Source organism: Squalius cephalus (genome assembly GCF_949319135.1).
Source record: "Squalius cephalus genome assembly, chromosome: 16".
Taxonomy (NCBI): domain Eukaryota; kingdom Metazoa; phylum Chordata; class Actinopteri; order Cypriniformes; family Leuciscidae; genus Squalius; species Squalius cephalus.
In genome coordinates, this window is record NC_137137.1 from 36,570,833 (window position 1) to 36,593,339 (window position 22,507).

General features: G+C 38.5%; 2 protein-coding genes across 2 annotated transcripts in view; both read left to right on the forward strand.

Annotated features, from left to right (window-relative positions):
• bsna (bassoon presynaptic cytomatrix protein a) overlaps positions 1-12,918 on the forward strand; it is a 45,506-nt gene extending 32,588 nt beyond the window's left edge. Inside the window, 8 exon segments of the mRNA XM_079897577.1 lie at positions 8-1,430; positions 1,877-2,640; positions 5,207-5,300; positions 7,447-7,587; positions 8,569-8,625; positions 8,981-9,105; positions 9,243-9,323; positions 9,793-12,918. Of these exon segments, the coding sequence (XP_079753703.1) occupies positions 8-1,430; positions 1,877-2,640; positions 5,207-5,300; positions 7,447-7,587; positions 8,569-8,609 (2,463 nt within the window). The 3' untranslated portion in view covers positions 8,610-8,625; positions 8,981-9,105; positions 9,243-9,323; positions 9,793-12,918.
• A 1,121-nt stretch (positions 12,919-14,039) lies between these two features.
• LOC307173720 (acylamino-acid-releasing enzyme-like) overlaps positions 14,040-22,507 on the forward strand; it is a 39,361-nt gene continuing 30,893 nt past the window's right edge. The window contains exons 1-4 of the mRNA XM_079897079.1: positions 14,040-14,212; positions 14,452-14,581; positions 20,256-20,382; positions 21,190-21,277. Coding sequence (XP_079753205.1) covers positions 14,144-14,212; positions 14,452-14,581; positions 20,256-20,382; positions 21,190-21,277 — 414 coding nt within the window. The 5' untranslated portion in view covers positions 14,040-14,143. The remainder of the gene's footprint in view (positions 14,213-14,451; positions 14,582-20,255; positions 20,383-21,189; positions 21,278-22,507) is intronic.

Here is a 22,507-nt window from a genome sequence, read left to right on the forward strand (position 1 = left end):
TTTTCACCAAAAGCCACGACAGACATCACTTGCTGACCTTGAACACAAGATGCCCACTAATTATGAGGTTATAAGTAATCCTACAGTTGTAGTATCAACCACTTCCCAAGATATCAGTTACAGCCAGTCTGGTTTGGGTTCATCTTATGGCCAATACAGCACTACTATGGCAAGCACTTATGGTCCCTACTCCTCTTCTGTTTCAAATACATATGGTGGGTCTTTAACAACCTCCGCAGCCTCTGGTTATGGGCCATACACATCAATCTCATCCAGTAGTTATGGGCCGTACACAACAACTATTGCAAATACTTATGGATATACAGTAACTACAGCCAGTTCCTATGGGCAATATAATACAGTTCCTACAAATACATATGGGCAGACAACACTATCTGACCATATACATTCAATGGAAAGCCCCTCTATGTACTCCAGTGAAGGCCTATATGGATCCTCCAACCTAGATCAGAATGTCCCAAGGAACTATGTCATGATCGATGACATATGTGAACTCACCAAAGAAGGCACTAGTTTAGACTCACATCGCAATGACGGTCATGGACGATATGGGAGTGATGGACTTCACACTCGAGGGGGGAGCTCTTTTGGCAGACCAGAGGATGAACGTGAGACAGATCTGTACGACCAGCATCATGGCAGGGGTAAGAGCACCTGCAGCTACCAAGCACAAGGGGCAAATACGCATGGCCGGGTAGTGGGAAGCAGTAGCATGGGTGGGGGATCATCATATTACTATGATGACAGCAGTCACTCAACACCTACATGGGCAGCCCAAAAGCACTCTTCAAAGAACCTGTGCCCTTCAGCCGTCATGTCCTCCAAGAGGAGCAAACATCGTAAACAAGGCATTGAGCAGAAGATGTCCAAGTTTTCCCCAATTGAGGAAGCTCATGATGTGGAGGCAGATCTGGCCTCTTACACCATGAGCCCCTCTACAACCAGTGGTTATGGCTCAGGTTCCCATTACCATAAACTTCAGGATGACATCTATGGGCTACGGAGTACTTACAGTCAACATCGGGGCTCCTATAATGATGAACGTCTCTATGGCTATGGCAGGTCCCGTTCAACTGGCTATGGCATGGACAAAATCCCTCCCTGTGAGAGGGGCTACAGAAGCAGGTCATATGAACGGGACCGTGTAGACCGGTCATACCACAGCAACTATGGCCACAGTGTGCGCCCCACTTTGCAGTCTCAATATTCAGAAAAGGAGAACTCCCACCTCATGACAAAGCTCATGGGTGTTGGGAGGGCTTTCGGCTATCCATCAAATTCATATGGTTCAAGTCACTCTCTACCCGATGTGCAGGACCATATTCGAGACCTGCCCCGGACCCATGTCTACAAACCAGATGATATGTATATAATTGACGATATGCATTGTGCTGTTTCTGACAGCGAAGGTAATTGGGAGCTGAATGCCAGCGTTACTGCCCACTTTAAACATCCCCCACCCACCCAGAGAAAGAGAGTGAATAGCTGAAGTAAAGAAGTGAAAATCAAGTGCATGCCCATGTTTTGTCTTCAGGCAACATGCAGCTTTCAATAAAACTGACTCTCGATGTTGTGCTCAGTTCCAAAAACTGCATGAGCTGCTGTGTGGTCTCTTTATTTTTGCCCACTCTTGCTCCTTTCCAAGGTGTTTCATTTGTGTGTGGTATTGAATGGTTTTGACATCCATTTGAGATCATTGTTTTGTATGTTGTATATTGAGTTTAAATACATTGCATGCTTTTTCTTTAAGCCTGGCTATTTTTGTTCTTCTTTTTCTTTTGCATGGTCTCAGTGTGCAATCGTCTTTCACCATCAGACATGGAGATTGACTGTGATCTGCTTTTGGTTTCCAAAGCATACCATCTCGGTCAAGAGGAGACAGACTGGTTTGAGAAGCCCCGTGATGTTCGTGGTTCCCGCCACTATGGCAGCAGTGGTCATTCTGGGAGACGAGGCCATGTCAAGCACACATACCATGATTATGATGAGCCACCAGAAGATCTTTGGCCACAAGATGATTATGGTCAAACCCGCCATGTTTCCTCTAGAGAGCAACGTCATCAAAGCAGTGGAAGTTCTGGTAGGCACTCCTCACGCCACTCAGATGAGCCTCGTTCCTCTCGATCATCGCGTTCCTCAAAGGATCCATCGATGCGGCATGACTCCCGCTCCCTGTCATCTTCAGGGAGGAGGGGAGACTCTCGTTCTCAGGGATACCAATCCTCAGATTATTCCCGTGACACCTCAGGCCACCAACATAGCTCCCGCTCTGGAAAACAGTCCTCCCACCATCAAGGGTCCTCCAGTAGGAAGCAACAGGACCACCCCTCGTCATCCCGGCAACAAGGATCTCTTGGGCCTGGACAGAAGGGACAAGGTGGACCTTCGAGTTCAAGCAGGCAAGCTGGCTCCCAGCCACTTGTTGATGGGCAGCAAGGCCAGAGAGCACAGCTGCAACAGCAGGCACAGACATCCGCTACCAGGTCAGGGTCACAGATATCTGCCACAGGCACAGCGCAACCACAGTTAGTACAAGCCCAGCAACTGCAAGCTAAACCTGGCCAGACTGGTCCAATGGCTCGACAACCCGCCTCAGTAGTACAGACCTCCCCAGCTGCAGTAAGTAAATATTTTGAGACATACATAAAGTAATTTAATTAAATAGCCAGATATTTTCTTAAAAGTAGAGTCTCCTATTCAGCATTTTCCTGTGATGTTTATAATCTTTAGACTTAATGAACATTATGGATGAGATTTATGAATGCTTGCAGTAATATGTCACAGAATTTTAAATATTTTTCCTGTTCTTCTTAAGTCTGTGCTTAGTCATATTGAGCCATATTAGTAAATAGTGTAGCTTTCCAGAGTTTCAGGGTTCATTAAAGGATTAGTTAATTTGCTCATCCTCAGGCCATTTAAGATGTAGCTGACTTTCTTCAGTAGCACACTATGGGCCAGATTTAATAACAGCTTGTGCCAGCGCAAACCCTCTTTTGGCGTTAAAAAACTACTGTCAGGATTTACTAAAGACGCAGTGAAAAATTAGCGCTGAAAAGGCATGGACAGTTGTTTTTGCGGCTGACCTTATTGGATATGCATTTGTAGGAGTTTCCCTTTCAGGCGCAAAATTTATGGGATGAGGTTATTTAAATGATTCCCGCAAGGTGATTTACTAAGGTTTGCGCTCGTCAATGTACTGGTGTTTGCGCCATCATTTACCGCCCCAAAAAAATCACCACTTAAAACAGACGTTACCTGGTAGATTGCGTTGGTCATTATGGAAATGATCTGACTGCGTCTGTGTTCTTTAATTTGCGTGTCATCAGTAGATCACGCGCAGAACTTTCCACTCCCATCGGCACTGTTTGGGAATTGCGCTCTCACGCTAATTTGCCCTGTTTAGTAAATCTGCCCCTTAAGATGATTTTAGCTAAGCCCACGGTCTTTGGTGATTCATAAATGCAGGTCAATGGGTGCTTTCTATCCCAGATAGCAGAAAAGCAGATACAGGCAACACAAAATGAATCCCTGTGACTCCTGATGATATATTCTTATGAATGGTCTATATATGGTCTAATGAAGCAAAACAATCCGTCTGTGCAAGAAACTAAACATTATTTACAATATTATTACCTGTAATCCATAGCCTTGAGATTTCTCTCACATGATGTATATGCACAATAGCAAAATAGCATTGTAATGCCCTTGTGACAACAGAGGCTGTCTACCTCTGATGTACTGTATGCGCAGAGGCAAAATCATGCATGAAATATGTTGTTTACAAAAGAGAGGGAGGACGCATGTGCAGATCAAACGCCTTCATCAGCAGTTTAACACCAGCAAGTAAAGCAGTTTATAAAAGGCTGGACAAACATGGCTGATGATTCTGATGTAAAACAAGAAGAAGATTTTGCCCAGCCCTACTTGTTCATACCTAAATATACCAATAAATAATTTAGAGAGCTGAAGGAAGCAGTGGCAGCGCCTTAACCACAAGCCTTGGGGAGACAGAGGGCTCTTGAGATGTGGTGGTGCTCGTGTTCTCAGGACCATGCAATGACAGCAGAGCTACAGAGCCTCTGTTGTCAAGAGTCGGGCATTGAAATGCCATTTTGCTATCATGCTTTTTCAGAAAAAGCTTGAGCTCCTGATTCTTGTGAATGTGCACAGGACCATTTGCCTGAGGCTATGGATTACAGGTAATAATGTTTTAAATAATGTTCAGTTTCTTGCATCGTTTTTCAGGAGCCATGGGGATTTAGGTTGAGTTGCCTGAATCTGCTGTTTTGACTCTCAAAGTGATGGCACTCGTTGACTTACAATTTATGAATCGCCAAGGACAATGGGTTCACATTCAGTGTTCTGCTAAAGAAAGAAAGTACATAATTTTGAGGGGAACTATTCTTTTAAGAGTAAAGCCATCAGAAGTAAGACTCAGATTTCTGTGGCCGGATGAGATGAACCTTATTATTTTGTATCTGTTTTACCTGTACCTGGTTTATTACTGGTCTTGCAAGGCAGCACTGTATTGTTCTTCTGGGCCTGTATTATAGAAACATCCTAACTTACAATCCTATCCTGTCTGTTTATCCCCTCTAATAACTTTGTCAAATCTCAGGTCAAGAATACTGCATTATGTGTGTCAATGCTTCTGCGCAGGCAACTAAAAACAAGACACATGCTTTGTGCATAACAACGTCAAAGACCTAAAAGGCTTACCTGAAACGTTAAGACCATAGTTGCTGCCTTGCAAGCACTGGCAATTATCACCCCCAGCAAGAGCAAACCTTATTTTTCTTCTAATGCCATTCTACTATTTACATTTGCATAGTTACATAATCTTTTGTCTATGTTTCGGATGCCTAACACATTTCCTGTATTCACCATCTCTGTTCTATACTCTGCTCTGTTACAAAACTCCCCTTTCTTTAGTGCCTGCTTAAGTTATAGATTGAAAGAGTGAGTTATAGTTTTCTTTTAAACAGCACTTTTAAAGTTTACATATATTTTAAATCATCAAGTTTAAATCATAATATTGATTTTGTTTAATTTCACATTTCACAAAAATAAAATATAATTACACCATATCAATTGAACTGAACTTTAAATTACAATATAAGCAGTAGTTTTAATATATGAAATGAATAGGTGTATTTTATGAACATGTGTCTCTTGTCTCCGACAGATTAAACCAGAGCCGACCCCTGCCACTGCTATTGGAGCTAAAGCAGTCCCCGGCCAGCCTGCCAAAATAGCTCAACCTCCACTTACCGGGATAGGTAATTGTGCTCAAAAAACATGGCCTAGATTCACTTAAATCTCAATCAAAGGACAGCATTTTGTCATATGCATACCATGGTTGTCTTTTTTTTATTTACTGTGGATTTAGTGTGTGGTAATTGTACCAAATGTCAGCCGTGCTGCTCAGTGCTCTCGCTAAATACCAGGGATATACAAGAGTGATGAATTTAATATATCAGTGAGAAAGAACCTATAAGTAACAATAATGTAAATATCTAGTTCTTTCATGAAACTCTAGATGTCTCAGGCTGATCGGTCCTTTACATGCAATCTGTTAGCAATCACATCATTTACTGGACGCCGCAAGCTGACTGTCCTCTGCTGAGTCGGCAGTCCATGAGCTTTCTTGCTCGACGTTTAAATGCTGTAACCCCTCCACCTCCCCAGCTCCACCTGTGTAGATCTGCTGCAGGAGTTATGTCTGTCTGTTCATGCATTTCTCAAAAATAACACTGTTCCTGCCTCTGATATACGATCGGCCTCCGTGGGGAAAAACAAATGTTACACACAGGGTTTGAAATGAACACACGCCAACCCGCCAAATGCGGGTAAACATCAACTGTGCCGGGTAACGCTGTCAAATCACTATATATACAGTATAGTACTGTGCAAAAGTCTTAGGCATGTTAACCCCCCCCCCCCTCCAAAAAAATGGTTGTAAGTCAGTTATTTCTATCTTTTGCTGTAGTGTGTCAGTAGGAAATATCAGTTTACATTTCCAAACATTCTTTTTGCCATTAATTGTAATAATCCAGTGAGATTTGTGTCTGACAACAGCCGGTATAATCTGATCTCACCATCATCGAGTCCGTCTGTGATTACATGAAGAAACAGAAGAAACTGAGACAGACTAAATCCAGAAGAACTGCGGGAACGTCTCCGAGACGCTTGAAGAAACCTTCCTGAAGAACTATGCGCAAGTGGACCTGGACAAAAGCCGTTTTAAACGCAAATATTGATTTGAATTAGTTAATAGAAGTTAAATCATAAATAAATTCAATTTGTGATTTTATTTTAGAAAGCATTCTCACTTTACAGCATTTTAACACAAGTGCCAGTACTCTTCACAGTCCTGTAGCTTTGCAGGAAGGTTTCTTCAAGCGTCTCGGAGACGTTCCCGCAGTTCTTCTGGATTTAGTCTGTCTCAGTTTCTTCTGTTTCTTCATGTAATCACAGACGGACTCGATGATGGTGAGATCAGATTATACCGGCTGCTGTCAGACACAAATCTCACTGGATTATTACAATTAATGGCAAAAAGAATGTTTGGAAATGTAAGCTGATATTTCCTACTGACACACGACAGCAAAAGATAGAAATAACTGACTTACAACCATTTTTTTGGGGGGGGGGGGGGGGGGGGGGATTAACATGCCTAAGACTTTTGCACAGTACTATATATATATATATATATATATATAAGATGTGACATAGTTAATCTGGTTCATTTCTTTTGTTTTCTTTTTTATTATTATTTTTGTCTAGTAGAAGTTGTGAATGGCCGATAAATGTAGTAGTCAAATTGGCCAGTGAGTGAAAACAGTTCATTTCAAACCCTGGTTACACCAAATAAATGAGTGAAGAATGAGTGTATACTATTGATCTATCGGCAGGACAGCCATGTAATGACAGTACATACTTCGAAGAAAATATATAGTATAATGATGTGTCATCATGAAACTCTTGATATTTAGTAAAAGCAATAAAAAGCACGGGTGCATGAAAGGAAACGTGGCCCGAAAAATTTTTACGTCATGCCAATGAGAATAACCGGGATTAGGAATTTCTCCGGATGGACTTCTGGTGGCAGAGATGGTCCTTACATGCATTTCAAGTTGGGTTCAAGTTTGGTGAATTTGACATTTTTTTTATTTGGCCGTGGCATCTTCGTGAGCGGTGCTTTTGGATAGTTACACAATGAACAAGGCGATAACTCAAGCGGTGTCTACTCAAACACTTCTTTATAATGCCACTGTTCAAGGGCTATAAAGTGCTGTACATGTGCTGTGTCTTGAGGATTAATGTGTGGTCGCTGTCTGATCATTACATTACCTAGATTTTCCTCCCATATCCATATGAAGTGGGATATATGTGTCTGTTGACGATGCTCCCATGATTCTCTAGGCTCCAAGGCTCCTCTGAGGCCCGGTGGGATCGGCAGTGCCGCCGCGGGTCAGGCGGGTCAGACGGGTGTAGAAGGAGACAGCATCATGTCTAAAATCCTGCCTGGAGGAGCAGCAGAACAGGCTGGGAAATTAGGAGAAGGTGAGCAGAGTTTCCCATACTTTTAGTCCATTACTATTAAAGGACTAGTTCACTTCAGAATTATAATGTCCTGATAATTTACTGTCCCTCCCGTCATCCAAATTTCTCATGTCTGTCTTTCTTCAGTCGAAAGGAATTGAAGGTTTTTGAGGAAAACGTTCCAGGATTGTCCTCCATATAGTGTCTTCAATGGGGGTCGAAGGTCCAGATGTGAGTTTCAGTGCAGCTTCAAAGTCTCGACACGATCCAGCCGAGGAATAAGAGTCTCATCTAGACAAACCAGCGGACATTTTATAAAGAAATAAACATTTATATACTTTTAACCACTAATGCTCGTCACACATTACGTGATCAGGTTGAAAGGTCACGCGTGTTCCGGTTCAGAAATGTAGACTAGAGCGAAAAACTCAATCTCATTTTCTCCTCCAACTTCAAAATAGTCCGACATCGTTGCTTCACCTTTTATTTATTTTTGTAAATAGCGTTTGACTCAGTCTTTGCACGTTCGCTTTGTAAACACTGGATCGGTACTTCCGCCTGATTATAAAATGTCCGCTGGTTTGTCTAGATGAGACTCTTATTCCTCGGCTGGATCGAGTCGAGACTTTGAAGCTGCACTGAAACTCACATCTGGACCTTCGACCCGTTGGACCCCATTGAAGACACTATATGGAGGAACATCCTGGAGTGTTTTCCTCAAAAACCTTCATTTCTTTTCCACTGAAGAAAGAAAGACATGAACATCTTGGACGGCGTGTGGAAGAGTAAATTATCAGGAGATTTTAATTCTGAAGTGAACTAATCCTTTAAAGGCCTAGTTTGAGTAATGCATGGGCCAGTCAGAGAGTCTTATTAATCTGTGTTTTTTCTGAAATATTTTTCATTTGGAAAAAGGCATGTAATTAATTGTACAATACTTTTTATAACCAATACTCTTGGTTTTCTCCTTTTATTTTAACTTTTTTTCTGCGACTGGCACAGCCATCTCTGGGTTTGGCAAGAAGTTCTCCTCCTTGTGGTGAGGAAGCACAGTTAAAGGTGGGCGCAATTACTGCAGATTCAATGGTCCGTCGTTAATGAGTAACTATGCAGGACTAATGAGAAGTACTAGATTAACACTTCAGCTACTACTAACTCATTTGGAAACAAGCTTAACTAATCAGTAAGTGATATCAAATTTAGAAATGAGATAGTGCCATGTTAGATAATCAATAATATTTACAGAATGTGATTAGCTTCATATAATAACTATAAACTATGACAAATTATAAAGAATTATCAATTGCAGTGTGGTCGGAGAGATTGAACAGTTGATTGAATACAGTGCATTATAATAAAGTGGCATATTTCTAGCTTTACAGTGATTATCTGTATTTCTTCTGTGTTATTTCAGGGTGTCTACAATGACAGAGGACATTTTTGCACTGGAAAAACCTATGAAGTTTCGCTATAATGTTTTAATTTAAAGAGAAGACAACACAAGAAAGTGAGAGGGAGAGAAGCTACCTGGTCGTTCTGGTAAGGGAAAAAAACATCATGCATATTATATTAGGGCTGTGTGGTATCACATATTGTTAGAAATAGTTGGTGATATTGCAACGTTTTGTAAAAAACATTTATAGAATAGAATTGTCTTGTTTTTTTGTTTTTTTAAGCCAACCAGGACTGGAATCACAGGACTCTACCAACTCAAGATCATAATTCAATGGAGACAACACTATTCGCTCTGAAAGCCTGTAAGTAGCTTTAAAATGAGGAGTTTTGAAACGTCATAGTCTTTATCCAGGGGCTGGAAAGATGGAAAGATGGATTGGTGACAGTGGCGAGCGGCTTTACTGATCAAGAAGCGTTGGGTCGAGCATCAGCTGGACTATTGAATGACAGCAACATAGTGTCGGCCCAGATCCGGCCCACGTCTGGTACACAGGGATTGCACACGGCCCGGATCTGGGCCGACACTATGTTGCTGTCCGGGAGGGAAGAATCCTGGAAATTAGAATCCAATTTAGCCAGCCAATGTTGTCTAATCTATAAAGGTATGGAAGTCCACTCAGGGCATGGATGTATTAGGGTTAGATGACCCAAAAATGATCATTACTGATGGGAAACCTGTTTGAAAATAGTCATTATTTTCACATTTGACGTTAAGAATGTCTGTCATTGGATTGTAATGCCGTCTTTGTGTTCCATATCGTTCTTCTTCAGATTATTTGGGAATTCAGTTTCTGTGTTCCATCCGAACCGCACGGCCAAAGATATTCCCATCTCTGTTCGGGAAGAGACAGAAAGAGAGCGATCAGCACACGACGCGGGTCGATGAAGCCGACAGTCGATCCTGCGCTTTACTCCGGAAACAAGCCGACACGATCCCAGTTCCTCACGGAGAAGTGTGATTCCCAGTTTCCCTCGGGAAACGCTCTTCACTCCCCTCTCAGGATCCGAAGAAACAGCACTGTTGGAACACTTAGAAAAACTTCATAGGTTTTTCCTAAAAGAAGAAGAAGAAAAAAAAAGGAAAATCATGAACATGGTTACTGTAACACACATCTCTATGCTAAGTCCTTTAACTCGACATTCCAGAATGAGGAAGAAAAAAAAAAACCTGTTTGTTTGTTTTTGTCTTTTTTTGTTTTCCTTCTCTTGCTATGTGCTATACAAGTGTAAAGTGGACTCGGAGTGCATGCAATCCAAGACCTTACACTGTTCACGATATCAAGGAGAGATCGACGATGAGTTTACACTCGAGCAGAGAGAAGACGAGGAGGACGAGACGAGCCCAACACACGAGACTCCGAACATCACGTCGGAAGAGATCACAGCGTCAGGTTCTGGCCGATCAGGTCTTTTTTATTCATTATCCTTTCCAAAGTGTCCGGAAATTGTCCTCAGGCAGAAGATGGGGTATTTTTACAACAATCCTGCGGTATCGGCGAGGTGGAATATTGTGCATTATCTTTTTTTGTTTAGTTGTTCGATTGTCGCCTTACTATGTTTGTAGATATTTTTCTAATCACAGTTTCTATTTATTTATTTATTTTTTTCGCATTGTTTGTATATGGAAAAAGTTTATTTCTATTTTTAAAATTTTTCAAATAAGTTTCTTCATTTAATTCACTGCTGTTTTAAATCCATCGTCACTTGTTTACAGCTTTTCTTTCGTTAGATATATTTGGGTTGAGTTTATTTTTATCGGTTTAAAACTAGATCAAAAGCAATAGATGATGGAGGTCAGCGAGTAAAGAGCACAATTGTTCGATGTTTTTACAGTAGTGGTCAGGAGAGGCTGTGATATATATCTCTATGGTTCAGGATCATTAAAGAAGTGATGCCCAGTCTCTTACGATAACACATTAGGTGTCAAAGCCATGTTTCTTTTAAAAGGTTTTTTATTAAACAATGGTAATAATTAAGAAAAACACAAAGCTAGTTGGAGAAATAAAGGAGCTGTTTAGTGGAATGTTGGATCTTTTAAGCAAGTAGAGATTGCATGTTTAAAAAAAAGAAAAATATTGATATTGCTATATGTTCTAATGGTATGTGTGAATGATTTTGGATGTGTGTTTGTATGCATCTACATTTGTTATCATTCAATCAATCAAAAAAAAAAGAACAAAAAAAAAAAGAACATCAAAAATCTGACCAACAACCAGAAACGAAACATTCGGTCAGAGGACTTTAAATTCAGACCTTCTATGCAATGAATTTCTCATCTGAGAAAGAAAAAAAAAATGGTTGTATTGAAACTAAATAAAACACCTAATCCAATAGTAGATCCACAGATGTTATTAGGCGGCTGATGTGTTTGTATAAGAGAAACTGACCTGTAAATAATCACCTGAATGGAGATTTAGTTTCCCATTGTTGTGGCATGTTTCCCATTGCTGAGACGGAACCGATTAGCCATAGCGATTAACACGAGCGTCAGTCATCCCTCACTGTCCACGGACGGCCGTCGCCGCTATAGACTGAAAGATAGCCTATATATGATGCGTAGCTGGTGCAATACTGTAATAACACAAGTATGATATATGAGGAGGTTTATATGGGAAGGGCTGCCCGTTGTGTTCAGAAAGGCTTGTTTATATGTATTGGGATATATTTATTTTTTCAAAAAGACGTTTTAAATGACTATATACCAACATTTAATAAATCATATTTTATTAAACAAATAGATATTATGTAAATGGATTAGGGGCAGCACCTGAGAGAGATATGTAATGATGTATAATGATCAGATATATAGAAGCACCGACAGAAAACTGTGTGTACTGCCTGCAATATCAACCGTATAGCGTTCATTCATGTGTGCGTCTGATCCTTTCACCTCAGGAAAGCATAGACTCAATGCACCAAGGGGAGATTCTTTATGCATAGATATAAGGGCTTAATTACAATACCAAGAAAGCCATTCATTCTTACACCCTAGGTTTGATTCATTAGGGCTTTTGACTGTGATGTATGTCAGGGAACGCAGATCACCTGCCATTATCTGTGCTTTATTTACTCACTCATTCGTGCATCGTGATCCTTTTACTGGGTTAGACAACAGTTACTCTTGTAGGAGTAGATTAGTGGCACGAAGAAAGAAACACATGACAGGGAAATAAAACATAAAGGAATCAATCAAGGTTAAAGTATGTGAGAAGTGCATGGGCCTTAAGCAGCCTCGTCCCGATCCTTCGCTGCTCAACCACCCCACCCTTAAACACACATCGATATCGCTGTAAAACATGTAAATTGTACTATACTTCTGCACACGAAACATTCAAAGCAAGGTGTACAATGACCTGGTGTTTTGTGTAAATTAAGTCTTAAAAAAAAGGAGCATCACGACATAAACAGAAACCAAATAAACACATAAATATTCCAATGAATCACACTGTGTATGTGACCGGCTCATGTGGACTGTTTGGAAATGTAAAAAAATATATGAAAAAAAAAAAAGCATTGTATTGAGACATTTTTGGTCTTTGGTCTATACTTGTTGTGATTGTAAAAAAACTCTTTTTTTAAAAAAAAAAAAAAAGAGAAAACGGCTTCCATGTAATTTGTGGATGGGGAATTTAAGTCGACATGTATTTTAGGGAAAAAAAGAAGAAAAAAACAGACAACAGTTTGAAGGTGGTCGAAAATAAAGTGTTACACTGACTGTTGTGGGAGCGTATCCATATATCCATTGTAAACTTTGTGTTTGTTTCAGTGTATACCTGTAGTAGGCTTGATGTAACGTCATGTTGTGTGATGAAAGTAATAATGACCCTCCGATACAATCAGGAAAAAATAAAAGAGGATTTTAAACAACACCTGCCTCCAGCTGTCCTCTTCACCCCTGTGACACACACACACACACACACACACACACACAGATGTTAGATATTACTAGTCTGATAATCATCTTATCATCTACAAGAGCCACAACAAACATGAGAATCTGAGAGAAGAAAACGTTTTCAGGAATCATTACTACATACTTGCAAATGCAAATGTGGTCAGTATTTTGATTTAAATATATTGGTAAATGATAAAATAACCAAATCATTCAAACAAATCAGTTAACTTTATTTAATTGGGTCCAATTTAATACACATACCAATAGGACAAACCAAAAATATTCAGCATTTAAAGTGCGCCTGTGATGGAAATCCAGCTTTTAATGTAGTTTATGTGTCTATGTGGTGTTTTTAATCTGCTTTAAGACAAACCATGTGTAAGTTCATAAGTCGACACCATTGCTGAGTATTTCCTCCTTAAAACTGCAGTGAACCAAAGACAGTCTCAAAAACACGCTTTGAAATCGCTGGTGTTTCTGACGTCACAAACTACCTTGTAACCAATCAGATCAACGTGTGATCGTCAACCAGTGGATCTCTGAGCTGAGTGAGTGAGTGGAGGCGGGGCTCATTTGCATATTCATAGAACCGCACATACTAAATGAGGAAAGGGTGTCGAGTTACATTCAAGATATTATAAGGCATGAAGACATTTTTTTCAAGAAATTTTTTTTAATTATGTAATTTAGGTGATCAAAGATGAGTTGGGTTATTGACTACAGGGGGACTTTAAGACATTTCAACTTAAAGACTTAAAAAACTTAAACTGACTTTATAAATTGAGCTGAATCTGCTCAAATTATTTTGAATAGTTAATGTAACATATATATATATATGTATATGTATGTATATGTATATGTGTGTGTGTGTGGTCATAACATATTGATTATGTAAATTTTACAGTGTATAACTGGGCCTGAAGACATTGTAGTATTACCCTAAAATGAAAACTTAAGTGAAGCTTTATATAATTTTAAAATTCTAAAAACACCACAGATAAAATAGGTTTTTGATTAACATGAAAGAATCAAGTATGATCATAAGATTAATAATGTATGTCAAATGATATAAACCAAAAAGTCCCTTTTCTGATATAAATAACACTCACGTAATCGCATCTGACCAATCAGAGACGCGTCCTTCAGCGTGGAGCTCCGCCCCCTCAGCTCCATCTGACCAATGAGAGACGCGTCCCGCTGCGTGGAGCCCCGCCCTCTCAGGTCTCCATGTTCAACCGCAGGATTCTCCTCTCTCAGCGACTCACTTCACACTGCGCTGTCATCATGGGCTCAAAGGTACTGACAAATCACTCAGACATCATGTACAACAACATCATTACATGTGTATTTCACTCTTTACACCGCAACAGAACACACACACACACACACACTGCTCATTCTCAACGGGTGAACAACAGCAACTTCCGCGTCACGTGCTGGGAGCAGACGATCAGTTTAAACACACACATGTTCTGTGGTTCATACATTGAGTGTGTGTGTGTGTGTGTGTGTGTGTGTGTGTGTGTGTGTGTGAGGTGCTCCGGGAGCCGGCAGAGATCGCTCAGCTGTACCGGGATCAGTGTCGGTTCCCCGCCTTGTGTCGCGCTGACGTGGGTCCCGTGGTGACGTCACGATACGGAGGACAGTACTGCAACATCTACACAGGTTCAGACTCTATTAACACACACTATTAAACTCACCTTCATCACAACTATTAAACACACACACTATTAAACTCACCGTCATCACTGACGTGTCACGCCAACTATTAAAACACAATTAGATCACCATCATCATCATTAACCCCGTAAAGTCTACTGTACTGTACAGTTTCTAAGGCCTCTACATTCTCAACATGATCAAAACTTCGCTGAAAAACCTGTTGTACTTCATGTTTTCTGTCGTCTGACTGACAGTTTTTAGCAAGTTTAAGGCTTTTTAGTATAATTGTAAAAAGCAAAAATGAAACCTTCACTGATTTTTTAAAGTAAACGTAAGGATCATTTTTAGATGAGCACTTACTGGCCTGAAGTGACTTATGTTTACTTGATTGTCCAGGCATCATTTTTGTTTCTAAGAAAAAATCACGAGTATTAAATATGATCTTCAGGCTTTTAAGGAAGGTTTATTAGTTCATTCATCATCATTGCATATGTGTGTTTTAAAACTAGAGCTTTGATCATAAAACTAAGCACTAAGTATCATCTTACTAAGACATATTGTTGTCAGATGAATTGTATGTAAGTATCTGCAACACTGTTATAAAGCATCAAGCATCACAATTTCATAATTATCAGTATCAGTGTATTAGATTATTCTTAACGGGACAGCAGCCTAATATTCCTGCTCTGTGTTTCTAATGTTAATCTATGGAAGCTTGTTTCCGCCACAGAATAAAACATTTTAAAAGATAATTGCAACTTTTTATCTCACAATTCTGACTTTATATCTCACAATTCTGACTTTATATCTCACAATTCTGACTTTATATCTCACAATTCTGACTTTATATCTCGCAATTCTGACTTTATATCACACAATTCTGACTTTATATCTCGCAATTCTGACTTTATATCACACAATTCTGACTTTATATCACACAATTCTGACTTTATATCACACAATTCTGACTTTATATCACACAATTCTGACTTTATATCACACAATTCTGACTTTATATCTCGCAATTCTGACTTTATATCACACAATTCTGACTTTATATCTCGCAATTCTGACTTTATATCACAATTCTGACTTTATAACTCACAATTCTGAGTTTATATCTCACAATTCTGAGTTTATATCTCGCAATTCTGACTTTATATCTCGCAATTCTGACTTTATATCTCACAATTCTGAGTTTATATCTCGCAATTCTGACTTTATATCTCACAATTCTGAGTTTATATCTCACAATTCTGAGTTTATATCTCGCAATTCTGACTTTATATCTCAATTCTGACTTTATATCTCACAATTCTGAGTTTATATCTCGCAATTCTGACTTTATATCTCGCAATTCTGACTTTATATCTCGCAATTATGACTTTATATCTCGCACTTCTGACTTTATATCTCGCAATTCTGACTTTATATCTCGCAATTATGACTTTATATCTCACAATTCTGAGTTTATATCTCACAATTCTGACTTTATATCTCGCAATTATGACTTTATATCTCGCAATTATGACTTTATATCTCGCAATTATGACTTTATATCTCGCAATTATGACTTTATATCTCACAATTATGACTTTATATCTCACAATTCTGACTTTATATCTCGCAATTCTGACTTTATATCTCGCAATTCTGACTTTATATCTCGCAATTCTGACTTTATATCTCGCAATTATGACTTTATATCTCGCAATTATGACTTTATATCTCGCAATTATGACTTTATATCTCGCAATTCTGACTTTATATCTCACAATTCTGACTTTATATCTCGCAATTATGACTTTATATCTCACAATTCTGAGTTTATATCTCACAATTCTGACTTTATATCTCGCAATTCTGACTTTATATCTCGCAATTCTGACTTTATATCTCGCAATTATGACTTTATATCTCGCAATTCTGACTTTATATCTCGCAATTATGACTTTATATCTCGCAATTCTGACTTTATATCTCGCAATTCTGACTTTATATCTCACAATTCTGAGTTTATATCTCGCACTTCTGACTTTATATCTCGCAATTCTGACTTTATATCTCGCAATTCTGACTTTATATCTCGCAATTATGACTTTATATCTCGCAATTATGACTTTATATCTCACAATTCTGACTTTATATCTCGCAATTCTGACTTTATATCTCACAATTCTGACTTTATATCTCACAATTCTGACTTTATATCTCGCAATTCTGACTTTATATCTCGCAATTCTGACTTTATATCTCGCAATTCTGACTTTATATCTCACAATTCTGACTTTATATCTCGCAATTCTGACTTTATATCTCACAATTCTGACTTTATATCTCACAATTCTGACTTTATATCTCGCAATTCTGACTTTATATCTCGCAATTCTGACTTTATATCTCGCAATTATGACTTTATATCTCGCAATTATGACTTTATATCTTGCAATTCTGACTTTATATCTCGCAATTCTGACTTTATATCTCACAATTCTGACTTTATATCTCGCAATTCTGAGTTTATATCTCGCAATTCTGAGTTTATATCTCACAATTATGACTTTATATCTCACAATTCTGACTTTATATCTCACAATTCTGACTTTATATCACACAATTCTGACTTTATATCACACAATTCTGACTTTATATCACACAATTCTGACTTTATATCACACAATTCTGACTTTATATCACACAATTCTGACTTTATATCTCGCAATTCTGACTTTATATCTCGCAATTCTGACTTTATATCTCGCAATTCTGACTTTGTCTCAATTCTGACTTTATATCTCGCAATTCTGACTTTATATCTCACAATTCTGACTTTATATCTCACAATTCTGACTTTATATCTCGCAATTCTGAGTTTATATCTCACAATTCTGACTTTATATCACACAATTCTGACTTTATATCTCACAATTCTGACTTTATATCTCGCAATTCTGACTTTATATCTCGCAATTCTGACTTTATATCACACAATTCTGACTTTATATCACACAATTCTGACTTTATATCACACAATTCTGACTTTATATCTCGCAATTCTGACTTTATATCTCGCAATTCTGACTTTGTCTCAATTCTGACTTTATATCTCACAATTCTGACTTTATATCTCGCAATTCTGACTTTATATCACACAATTCTGACTTTATATCTCGCAATTCTGACTTTATATCTCGCAATTCTGACTTTGTCTCAATTCTGACTTTATATCTCACAATTCTGACTTTATATCTCGCAATTCTGACTTTATATCACACAATTCTGACTTTATATCTCACAATTCTGACTTTATATCTCGCAATTCTGACTTTATATCACACAATTCTGACTTTATATCTCGCAATTCTGACTTTATATCTCGCAATTCTGACTTTATATCTCACAATTCTGACTTTGTATCACACAATTCTGACTTTGTCTCAATTCTGACTTTATATCTCGCAATTATGACTTTATATCTCGCAATTATGACTTTATATCTCACAATTCTGACTTTATATCTCACAATTCTGACTTTATGTCTCTCAATTCTGACTTTATATCTCGCAATTCTGACTTTATATCTCGCAATTCTGACTTTGTCTCAATTCTGACTTTATATCTCGCAATTCTGACTTTATATCACACAATTCTGACTTTATATCTCGCAATTCTGACTTTATATCTCGCAATTATGACTTTATATCTTGCAATTATGACTTTATATCTCGCAATTCTGACTTTATATCTCGCAATTATGACTTTATATCTCACAATTCTGACTTTATGTCTCACAATTCTGACTTTATATCTCGCAATTCTGACTTTATATCTCGCAATTCTGACTTTATATCTCGCAATTCTGACTTTATATGTCGCAATTCTGACTTTATAACACATAATTGCAAGTTTATATCTCGCAATTCTGACTTTATATGTCGCAATTCTGACTTTATAACACATAATTGCAAGTTTATATTTCGCAATTCTGACTTTATATGTCGCAATTCTGACTTTATAACACATAATTGCAAGTTTATATTTCGCAATTCTGACTTTATATCTCGCAATTCTGACTTTATCTCACGCAGTTCTGACTTTATATCTCGCAATTCTGACTTTATATCTCGCAATTCTGACTTTATATCTCACAATTCTGACTTTATGTCTCACAATTCTGACTTTATATCTCGCAATTCTGACTTTATATCTCGCAATTCTGACTTTATATCTCGCAATTCTGACTTTATATGTCGCAATTCTGACTTTATAACACATAATTGCAAGTTTATATCTCGCAATTCTGACTTTATATGTCGCAATTCTGAGTTTATATCTCACAATTCTCTTTATATCACACAATTCTGACTTTACATCTCGCAATTCTGACTTTATATCTCGCAATTATGACTTTATATCTCGCAATTATGACTTTACATCTCGCAATTCTGACTTTACATCTCGCAATTCTGACTTTACATCTCGCAATTCTGACTTTATATCTCGCAATTATTACTTTATATCTCGCAATTCTGACTTTACATCTCGCAATTCTGACTTTACATCTCGCAATTCTGACTTTATATCTCGCAATTCTGACTTTATATCTCGCAATTCTGACTTTATATCTCGCAATTCTGACTTTATATCTCGCAATTCTGACTTTATATCACGCAATTCTGACTTTATATCTCGCAATTCTGACTTTATATCTCGCAATTCTGACTTTATATCTCGCAATTCTGACTTTATATCTCGCAATTCTGACTTTATAACACATAATTGCAAGTTTATATCACGCAATTCTGCCTTTATATCTCTCAATTCTGACTTTATATCTCGCAATTCTGACTTTATATCTCGCAATTCTGACTTTATATCTCGCAATTCTGACTTTATATCTCGCAATTCTGACTTTATAACACATAATTGCAAGTTTATATCTCGCAATTCTGACATCTTTTATCAGAATTGTGAGATATAAAGTCCAATTCTAAGGAAAAAAATAGTTTTTTTTTTTACCTCCGAATAGTTTATATCTCACAATTCTGACTTTATATCTCGCAATTGTGAGATAAAAAGTCACAATTATTATTTATTTATTTTTCAGTGGCGGAAACAAGCTTCCATGTTAATCAAACAGTAAAAGACAGAAATCATTCACTGCTCTTGACTGAATAACTTCTGTAACTTTAATAAGGATTAATCTGTTAAATGTATACAGTATCCAGTGTTATTTTACATTTGATTACTTTATTCAATGTGTCTTGTCTTTAATGATGTTTTAAATGTATATTAGTTAGGCTAGTAGGTTTAGCTGTGCTATCAAAACTGAAATAGGGAATTGTGAATTTTCACTGTTTTCTAAAATTTTCGGTAAAAAAATATTTATGGCTGGTAAATTTTCCAATTCTGTATACAACTATTTTAATTTTATTTGTATAGCACTTTTCACAATGCATATCATTTTCAAATCAGCTGTACAGAAATGAGTAATGTTCATGTTTATAACACCTCACGGGCCGTAAGGCATCTAACACTCATAAACCATCCCATCGTCCAGCTCCAAACTGCTGAATGTGGGCCGTTACGGACGATTGGATGGTTTATGAGTGTTAGATTTACGAGACCCTCACGATTGCTCTGGATAATCTCTGGCGCGTGACGTGGTGTTTTCCAGAGTGGACCCAGCGGGATCTGGAGAGGAACGAGAGTGTGAAGTTTTGTCGTCAGTACATCGTGTTTCATGACGACACATCCGTGGTTTACTCCGGACCGTCGGGAAACTGCACTGAGATCAAGGGAGAGTAGGTTCATCACACCGCTGTTCATGACACAGTCAAACCAGCCTTCACTCACACACCAGCGTTCACACACACACCAGCGTTCACACACACACCAGCGTTCACTCACACACCAGCGTTCACTCACACACCGCCAACATCAGTTTATTCGCTATAGTTTAGAGAATGGTAATGAAATATGAGCAGAACTCAGTTGATATTTGACTGGTTTTGTCCGTCCTTCTGTTAGACTGTCTCACACATGAATTATGTTGAATATCTGTCAGCTGTTAAATTTAACTACACAATTAGATAATACCAGTTTAGCTCAACCAATCACCAAGCAATGCTTGACTGGTAGTCCCTGTATGAAGAATAATTGGGGTGTAATATGTCACAGTTTACTTTATCTTGCTCTCCTCACTCACAGAAATGAACTATTTTACATTTACATTTATTCATTTAGCCGACGCTTTTATCCAAAGAGACTTACAGAGGAGAACAATAGAAGCAGTGAAACTAACAGTAGGACGACAATATGCAAGTGCATTTCTTTATAATAAACTATAGTGTCCTGCACCCACTAGTAAAAAAAAAAACCAAAAAAAAAACTTTCCTTTCTGTGTCTGAATATTTTTTGGTTGTATATCAGCAAGGAAAGATATTGAAATGCATAGTTCACCCACATCATTTCATTTTCAAACTAAGTCACAGAAGTGTATTAGAGCGTGAGAGCTCTGTAAGCACAGGTATTGCGATCCGCTGATCGGTGTGTGTGTGTGTGTGTGTGTGTGTGTGTGTGTGTGTGTGTGTGTGTGTGTGTGTGCGCAGGCTGCTCAGTGTGGACTCCCCATCCGGAGACATGAAGGCTGTGCTGAGAGAGAGCAGCATTAAAGGAGAAGACAAGCAGTTCCTGGAGGTCAGGCTCTTTCACAGTTCGTTCATTAATCTGCGATACGACTACACCTCACGGCTGTACATGACACTAATGCTGCTGCGGGATCATGGGTAAACTGATGACGGGGTTCTCACGGGGCGTTAAACTGTGTGAAATTAGAGGATCCTGATTATAAGGCCGTTAAAAAGTATTAAAGGGTTGATTATGATTTGACTTCTCTAACTTTAGTTAGTGTGTAATGTTGCTGTTTGATCATAAACAACATCTGCAAAGTTACAACACTCAAAGCTCAGAGCAAAGGGAGATATTTGCTTTTACAGAAATCGCTTTTTAAGGACTACAACAAACGGCTGGTAGAGACTACACCACACTCCTCCCGGGTTAGTGACATCACCAACCCTAGAATTTACATAAACCCCGCCCCCGGAACACGATAGATTATCAAGACAGAATATGCTAATCAATGACTAGAAGATAACTACACATCAGCTTCATAAACTCATCAACTAACCGTTCAGAAATGTCCTGTTGCTTCTACATGTCTCTTCTTCTTGAGTCTCTCCATCATCGACTGACTCCGGTTTGAACATAAAAGGCTTAAAGTTTTTGGGAAAGTTCAGTGCATGTGTGTGCGAGGTAATTGGAGCTGCTAACACACACACACACACACACACACACACACACACACACACACACACACACACACACACAAGCTGTTGAAGCTCCGCCCCCTGTGCCGGGAGCAGCAGCTCATTTGCATTTAAAGGGACACACACACAAAACGGTGTGTTTTTGCTCACCCTCAAAAAGTGACAATTTTAACATGCTATATAAAAATATCTGTGGGGTATTTTGAGCTAAAACTTCACACACACACACACTGGACATCAGAGACTTATTTTACATCTTGTGAAAGGGTAGCCTGACTTCGTCATACTCATATTCTAGGCAGAATGTGAGTCTGATCTGCTCCATTGGGCTTTGATTATGAGGCGTGTCTTAACCGAACCAGGAGAAAAAAAACTCTGCACTCAATTGGATAGACCTACAACCAATCAGAGCAACGCAGTGAGTGACGAATGTTGAGCGACGCATAGTTGTCAACAGAGCTCAGCTGCACGCACGCTGGAAGAAGTAGTAAATATGTCCGGTTATGGTTATGTCCACGCCGAGATGCCCATTCCGGTTGCTTCTTTTACTTGGTCCTCCATGAGTGCGACCAGAGGAGAAACCACAGTGACCACAGGGTTT